Here is an 8,796-nt window from a genome sequence, read left to right as displayed (position 1 = left end):
CACCATTTATTGTCATTAATAACCTCCCTTGTACAAGTATTTTTATAAAAACAAAACGTAACTATATGCTAAGAACTTGTAATACCGACCACAGGCATTAAAGTTTGGAGGTTTTATTATCTGTATCCATTTATTGTCAGTAACTACCACACTTGCTCAAACATAACACTTCTTTGAACAAGGTGTAAAGCCACGTCAAGTACTTGTGCATCAAATATTAAATATGGGGTCAAGATGATAAAGTGTGTGATGAAATAATGTACAGGTAAGGCATAAAACATGAAAAAATTCTTGATTTTAACAAATACTGCATGAAAAAACTTTATACACATATAAACGGTATACGGAAGGTCGGAAGCCTCAACCAACGCACATGACCTGCTGAGTTTTTGTTAAGTTCCTTTCATGATAAAAAAAGGGCAAGTTTCCGTAACTGTTTAGTAACTTGCCGTAACACTCATCAAACGTCTCGACACTATCTCCTGTATGCCTTGTACTCAAAGTAGGTGTGAAATCAAATGGACATGATTCCAAGAAAGGATGTTACTCTATAGATTTCAATCCCGCCACCTACTTCCTGGCATGCCTATTTCATAGGTGCAGTAATGAAAAATTTGCGGACATACACAGGAAAGGTTCCAAGTGCAATCGTTGCTGAAGGTGTGTGCATTTTGTATACTCCATAACTCTGTTTGCACATGGTGTAACTCCCGTTCGACAACGTGTAATTGTAGTACAAAATTAGGAGGGTTCCACACATATTGTTAAAAAATGTGGTATAAGATGATATCTAAACTGGACTAATTTTGTTTGGCCGAATATTAGCCATGAACAGCTCGCAAACGTGTCGTTTGATGTCTGAGATGTTTTTGTGTTAGATCCAGTCAACATGTTACTTATTTCATACTTACTAATTTCTGAGAAGCATCTTTGCTAGTTTATATCGTCGACAAAAATATATTTTTCACCCATATTCACTGTCGGTACTACAAATCTAACGCTTTGTATGTAACGAAACTTATCTGACATGGTTCAAGCACTGCATGTGAGTCTACAGTCTCTTCTCCCGTGATATACTAGTTGGCTTCATATGCAAAAATGTCGATCTCACTATTTTAATGAGATATTCGAGAATGCCTCACTACCGAATGTTTTGGGGTTCGAAACGATCATTGTAACTATTCTCAATAGACACTTAATAAAGTGTCTAAGAAATTTAATGTGTCAGTGGGAGGAATTATCGTTTCTGCCAAGGGCAATAGCACAAATTCCAAGAAGAGGAAAGTTTCATCGAATATTAACTAGTTGTATTATCACTAGTTGTAACATCAGGGAATATCTAGTTGGAATATTATTCAGTTTTAAATAGAGCAGACGAAAAGTTGCAGATTGCAAATTCATTAGTTATAATTAATTGTAACATACACTCAACTGGTTGTAATGCAATCCGTACATAGTGAAATGTACAGGCCACTGATGTGTAACTCTTTATCCACGTGACCCTTAATATTGGTGTACAGGTCATTTCATGACAAAAGCTGCATAATTTGTTTTATTGTCTGAACAGATGTGACACAGTTCAATGGCATGCATTGAACTCTACAGCTTCCACTGCCAGGACGAAATTGTTTGCCCTGGAATGCATTGTCCAGTGATATTTTAGCACATTGTTCTTTGTTGGCGGACTATAAAAGGGCGCGGGTGCAGTAGTATATCCCTCAACAACAAAAATTTTTTCATCCACCTTTCATTACTGCACAAACATTTTTCATTTTAAATTACTTCACACTTCCCATATCATTCTACTGAAGGGTGGCAATGAACTCGTGCCTGAAATTTATTATTACTATTCTTCAACCCGCCTCTAACTTCAATTGCAGTGTCATCAATAGAGGGTTCACACAAAAATCAAGTTCTTGGCTGCCAAATAGCAGCCAGTAGGTTGTACGATGTTCGAGAAGATCTCGCTAATTTAATGAGATGTTCGAGAAGGCCCCGCTACATCAATTGTTTTGGGGTTCGAATCGATCATCTTTATGTTCTCATTAGACACTTACTAAAGTGTCTAATGAAATTTTATGTGTTGGGGGGAGGACTTGTTGTTTGTGCCAAGTGCAATTGCACAAACAAGAGAAGAGGAAAGGTTCATCAGATATTAACTAGTTGTAGTATCACTAGTTGTAATATCAGGAAATTTCTAGTTGTAATATCACTAGTTTTAAGTAGATAAGACGAAAAACTGCCGATTGCAAATTCATTAGTTGTAATGAATTGTAACATATATATAACTAGTTGTAACTCAAAATGGTACATGGCGTAATCAAAATTTGTTGCATTTTAAATATTAGTTACCATACTTTCGAATTACTTGTCCCAACGAAGTATCATGTTCTTCTGTGAAACTGTTACTTATTATGTGGTCACGTGGAACCAAGCTGAGCCGCCAATTGTAAGTTCATTTCTGTACTGAAGGAGTACTACCTATTGAAGTGCTTGTAGTACTATCTGTAATACTTATCATTAATACAATTATAAACAAATTGTCTAAGTTTTAACATACAAGCAAATGACAAGGTGCCTGTACAAGCACATCAATAAGCGGTAACAGCTTATTAATTTCTTGTAACGTACATATGCTGGTTGCAACTTCTTGTTACACTTGAAAGGTAAGGTGACTGACGTATAACTGGGTATTCACGACCCAATGGTTGTTGGAGTACAGGTCATGATCCAATCGAATTGAACCATTATTCCATCCACACACTATACATTTGACCAAACGTTGAGTCTATTCTCTCGTTAATAGGTGGTTGCCATGGCTTCATCAACTCACCCAGGAGTACTATCCTGTGGAGAACAGCATGAAATGACACAGCAAGCAGTTGGTCAAGTTGCCAGAAGAAACCATTTACTATGCATGGTCTGAAACAGGTGCTCCGTTAAAAATTTCTAACTCTTTTTTTCTCCCACCTTTTTCTTTATCAGTAGATCCTTTCTTTCATCCAACCAAAAAGCAGTAGCTATCAGCATAGTCATGCAATCCACAAACGAAGGATCTCATACAAGCTCACCATCAAATGTTCGGCAAAAAAGACGGAAAGTATCGTTGGGTCCAACAAATGCCATCAGCAAGTACGAAACACCAGACGGGAGGATTTTATATGGTACCAAACGCGAGTTCAAGAATGCTCCGCTTAACACCAACAACTCTCTGGGACTAGCTGGTCACATTTTTAAAAATACCGTCAATAATCATCTACCGTCTGGCTATTCCGTTATGAACCATGAACCCATATGGGAGCCTGTTCGTGAGCGAAGAATGGAATTAGAGGTACTTTGTCGCTGGCATGGCCTCCGCGTCCCGAGAACAAGGTCGGCGGATCTTATTATAGGACCACAAGCCAATGATGCAAGCGTATTACATAGACTACAGCGAGAAGTTATGCAGATGGAGCGTAGGCTTCACAGGTTTCACGAGATCCAAGCCGCAAAAAGACATGGTATTAGAAAACAATTTGATGTTCAGCACATTTTAGCAGATCCCATGCTTATATCCGATCCGGACCTATCTGACTTTACTGAATCAAGCGACGATGACTTTCAAAGGTACATACCCCATTGTCTAATGCATGACGGCGTTCCCAGGTGTTGTATGGGATACAACTGATAACAAGGGATGTAGTTCAATGTTTGTTAGGGTAGCGGTAAAACTATACTCATTATAATCTCTACTCAAACAAATTGCTTACCATATTTGGATATTAATCATGCCTGTTAAACAGTCGTAACTAGTTGTAACGTAACAGTAACATATCCCTAACTGGTTGTAATCCATTGTGTACTGTTCGTTCTTCCTTTTTTGTTGCATTGTAAAACTTCATTTTAACGTTACAAATTAGTTCTCCAAGAAATCATTTTCTTATGCGCACCTATTACCAACATGTGGTCGTGACCTGACTTGACCATAATTTAATTAACCTAAAAACTTGTAATACCAATTGATGTGCCTGTGATATATCATGTCAATGGTGCACTAAATTCGCCAAGCGATGCAAAACAAATGGCCTAAATGATAATGTTTTATAAAAATAGCCCAATAATAATTCGAATTTATCATCATAACAAAATCAAGACAATTTAGACTTTAGATTGTGTTATCCTATATATCGTACCTTTGGCGGTGCGATCTATGCCAATAAATATGTTATTAAGGTATGCAATTGAATGTAGTAGAATGGTATACATATCACGATAACCATTCAACTGTTATGGTCGATTTAGTGAAAAATATCCGATCACAAAAAATACGTTTAATTCTATTGTAAAATTGTTACTTCAATTTTCTACCAACTTTATAATTTTCTAACAATTTTATACAACCCAATACAAACTATTGATGACTACTAACATTAGATGCGATTACAATTGTAATCCATTTGTCTAAATTTGAAAAGAGTGAAACATCAATGGTGCCTGTATAATCTCGTCAACAAGTTGTAACAGCTTATTAACTGCTTGTAACGTACATATGCAGCATTCTCAAGTTGGGATAACCACTTAATGTCTCGTTCAAAATGTATAGTTACACATCATTCATCAACCTCATTTTGGGGGGAGGCGACGTCAACGCGTAGTTGCAATCCCTGTGTGTTATTTCTTCCCTGAAATGCGTAACGATGGCAAATCAGCAAATATTATTAATAAAACATACGATTAATGATATACGATATCCAAGTCTCCAATTAATAACATTACATAAATATGTGCTGTAACGATAAAAGTTTATCACCTGAGGTGATGGTGCAAATACATGATATGCATCAACATCACAGTGTGTTGAAATTATCCCACGCTCCTCCTACATTATATAGTATAAGTAATCGACTGTCAACAAATCATTACCAGTGCCTATATTGCTCACTTATAAAGTTAAATTGGACTAGACATTATAACAAAAATGATATATCAGACCATTAAGACATCTCTGATGGAGTTATGCTTGAAAAAAATAGAAAATCTGAGATGCATCCATTCTGTAGGGACACTTGCAGGAGGCCCCTGATTAGCCAAACGGTGGATCTTGAAATAATAAAAAATAATACGTTATTAAAGCGAACATACGTTAACTACATAATTTGCATGATTTGACAGCCTTCGGGAGCCCACCGTTACAATTAAAGAAAAAAAGGTAGCTCTACTACATGAACAAGAAGGTTTTATTTTAACTACTAAATGCATGCATACCGTTTGACTTTCATCGGTATCGGGAGCAACAACATTTGGAGGGCCATTCACTGTCTGACTCATTGAATGCGTCTACAAGTTTCGTATGGGCCAAATCATTGTATAAGACAAACAAAATACATATATCAGGAGGGATGACGGCCGTAACAACATTATCACACAATGTAACATCAATGCAACTATTTATGTTGTTAGAAACATCCAAATAAAAGTAAGAGTTATGTCCATTTTATATTAACCGAAACAGAGTCAGTAGATGAACGGCATCCCATAAACATGTATTCCTCAAATGAAACCGATGTCGGCTCCGATTCTGAGACCTACAGTATTGACACGACAATAATATTATTTCATAATGAATGTTACCTAAACTTTAGTTAATAGTATAACAATAACTTAGTTTTAGCATAAATGTTCCCCAAGTACCAAAATTTGATCCATACCGTAGTCTGTGTAGTTCTTGATAATCTAGATTTTCTTTTTACTCTGTCAAATTTATCGACCCAACTTCGCATCACTTTACTTTTCTTCCCACCGCCTCGTTTTTTAATGTCTCTTGCGACTACTGCCTCCCCCATTTCATTTACAATTTCAATTTTATCTCGTTCCTCCATATTCAGATTTTTTTGATTTTGCAAATGTTGCTCTTCACTTTCTGAGAGGAGGAGCTCAACTCTCTTTGACAAATCGGATATGACAGTGATTGCTACTTTGCTGGTGTCCTTCGACATTGCTGCTCGAGTTGCGACCTTAATCATGGCTGGAGCGAGCTCCCGATAACGAGTTGAAATCATGACTTTAGGATCAGCCACAACTTCCTGTCCTCGCCGATCAAAACAATCTCCAGCCCGAGCTCTTTTTGTCCATCGCCTCTTAATGTATTCAGGAGGAATTATTTTTATGCCCACGGTATCAAACACCTTCAACGCGTGCCCACATAAAATGCCTTCATTCTCGTATTTTTTGCAACTGCAACGTACACTTAGATCATTCCGATTGAATACTACTGTTCTTTCAGGTCCTCCATCATACCTCATGACCGTAAACTCCACAAACATCGCTGCATCTTGTTGTCTCAATATAACCATAGCTGTTGACTCGCCATATTCATTTTGGAATGCAACAAATACGGTTGGTGAATACGTCTCTGATGCATGCACAAGCATAGGTGTTTGCCTTAACCCTACCATGGGGAGCTTTTGCCTCATTTCATATTCTGCGATCAGTTCATTATGTCTCTTTTCATCAACCACCTGATTGAAATGTCTAAAGAACTGCACAAGGTCATGATCCAGTTTCAAATGATTTTTAATTGCTGCATTTAGGCTTTCGCTGAGTTGGGTGCTTCGCATTCCCGCAGTCCATCTTTCTTTCATCATGCACCTTGCCCATTTATCACGAATTTTGTACAACCCCGAGAGCCATTCATTATTTTCAAGATTGTGTTTCTTCACCATCGCCTCCCACACCCTATTGAATTGTTCCACTTCTTGAAACTCATACATGCAGGCACCAAACATGTATGGAAGATCACTATTTTCCTTGTAATGATTGCCAAGATGTTTCATAAAATTACGCCTTATGTGAAACGTACATAGATCATGAAATGTTTCAGGCATGACAATTGAAAGAGCGGCTGCCATGGCGTGATCTTGGTCGGTTAGTATGGTACTTGGATGTTTTCCGCACATTGCTTCTAAAAATGTACCAAACACCCATTTGAAAGAATCTATCGTCTCATCATACATAAGGGCAGCACCGAATATCACAATTTGCCTATGCTGGTTAAAACCCACAAATACTCCAAGTGGCCGGTATTCTTTATTTGTTTTGTAGGTTGTGTCGAATGTGACTACGTCTCCAAAAAAGTTGTAGTCAATTAACATTCCTGCATCAGCCCAAAAGATATTCGTTATTTGTTCTTCACAGTCCAGCTGTACGGCATGAAAAAAGGATGGATTCTCGAGTGTTTGCTCTTGAAAATAATTCAGCATGCTACCTGCTTCTCCATATTTCAAGCTCCTTTCCCGTCTTGTTCGAAGATATCGTTTAAGATCATCCCGAGTATATCCCACATTACCCATCCCACCTGCTTCCGTTCCCATAAGCTCATGGCTCTGTTTCAATGAAAACCCAGCATCCTCGCTTATTTCAGTTTGGAATCCTTGAGCCACACTCACTTTTCTTTGTGATGGCATCATGTGAGCACATTGAGCAATGTGCAACTCATGATTATGCTCTAAGACAAGGTCATGCACACGGTACTTCATTGTCCCTCTAAACAACACGATAACCATCTTAGCTCCACACCCTGTTTTCGTCGGCGCTCGTGTCCTCTTTGGCATCACATCACCTTCGTACTTGCGTTTCACACCTTCCTTGCAGCAACTATATCTCCTAGACGTGGTCATGCCGTCTTTGTCTTTATTCAGATAGTCTTTACGTACACTGAAACCCATTTTAAAGGCATACTTGTTGTAAAACTTGTACGCATCCTCTTCACTGTTGAACTCCATTCCTAATTCAGGGGTCCCATTTTCTGCCAATTTGCTGCAATCCATTACTTCTACTCCTGCCAATTATGTATCAAACACCCTAATTTGCAACATTTCATGAATAGTATGTACATAAACGCCAATATAAATGTATATTACCATTTATAATGTGTTATGAATCACACATTACTCGTATACCAAATCCTATTATTACGCTTATCAATATGATTAATGATTCACATCACCTTACTTTTACTCTAAGACAACGGTATTATCTATGTACAAATACAACTCCATGTACACTAACTTATACGGACTATAATGTATTGGTCACGCGTTGTAAGTCTATTTGAACTGTATGTACTTCCACGCTGGTGATTATATTTTGATTCTAGATTCTTTAACTTACTGGACCTTATGTCATTCGTTAATGACAACCGCATAAACCAACTCCACATTTTCTACTTTTTCTACATTTTGAGGGCCAAACAAGTACTTTCTACTCATTGTAATATATTTCTTACATCATGTAATTGACTTACAACACAAGGTTCACCCATTTATTATTCACATATGTGTTTTTTCCTCTGTTTCACCCCATTCAACTCTACGCCTCTATTTTATACACACTGTATGGTCAGGAGAGGGGCAAACTAATATTACTCCATGAGCATGGACCAATTACTAGATGCACAATAATTCATATCAATTGTAATACGGTGGCTATAACATGTAACTAATTTACAACAAGATGTATATTCATTCACTTGTTAAATGTGACTTTGTTTCTCTCATCTTTCCCTAATTCCAGTGGATGATTTACTTGAATACATAACCCTACTTTCTACTCATTGTAATATATTTCTTACATCATGTAATTGACTTACAACACAAGCTTCACCCATTTATTATTCACATATGTGTCTTTTCCTCTGCTTCATCTCATTCAACTCTACGCCTCCATTTTACACACACTATATGGTCAGGAGAGGGGCAAACTAATATTGCTCCATGAGCATGGACCAATTACTAAATGCACAATGATTCATATCAATTG

General features: G+C 37.4%; 1 protein-coding gene across 1 annotated transcript; it reads right to left on the bottom strand.

Annotated features, from left to right (window-relative positions):
- Positions 1 to 4,589: 4,589 nt before the first annotated feature.
- Positions 4,590 to 7,805, bottom strand: LOC140012846 (protein FAR1-RELATED SEQUENCE 5-like). The gene is made up of 6 exons (XM_072061187.1): positions 5,688 to 7,805; positions 5,484 to 5,564; positions 5,245 to 5,316; positions 4,972 to 5,079; positions 4,790 to 4,858; positions 4,590 to 4,661 (listed from the first exon to the last, which is right to left on the bottom strand). The coding sequence occupies exons 1-6, from the start codon at positions 7,803 to 7,805 to the stop codon at positions 4,590 to 4,592; spliced, it is 2,520 nt and encodes an 839-aa protein (XP_071917288.1).
- Positions 7,806 to 8,796: the final 991 nt, after the last annotated feature.

Source organism: Coffea arabica, chromosome 8e, assembly GCF_036785885.1.
Source record: "Coffea arabica cultivar ET-39 chromosome 8e, Coffea Arabica ET-39 HiFi, whole genome shotgun sequence".
In the NCBI taxonomy this organism is placed as follows: Eukaryota; Viridiplantae; Streptophyta; class Magnoliopsida; order Gentianales; family Rubiaceae; genus Coffea; species Coffea arabica.
This window is presented reverse-complemented; position numbering and strand designations above follow the sequence as displayed.

Coding starts and splice junctions, on each gene's coding strand:
- LOC140012846 (XM_072061187.1), bottom strand. CDS start 7,805: ATGGATTGCAGCAAATTGGCAGAAAATGGGACCCCTGAATTAGGAATG. Junction 5,317..5,483: donor CATCTACTGACTCTGTTTCG/GTTAATATAAAA, acceptor CGAAACTTGTAG/ACGCATTCAATGAGTCAGAC. Junction 4,662..4,789: donor TATTTGCACCATCACCTCAG/GTGATAAACTTT, acceptor TACGCATTTCAG/GGAAGAAATAACACACAGGG.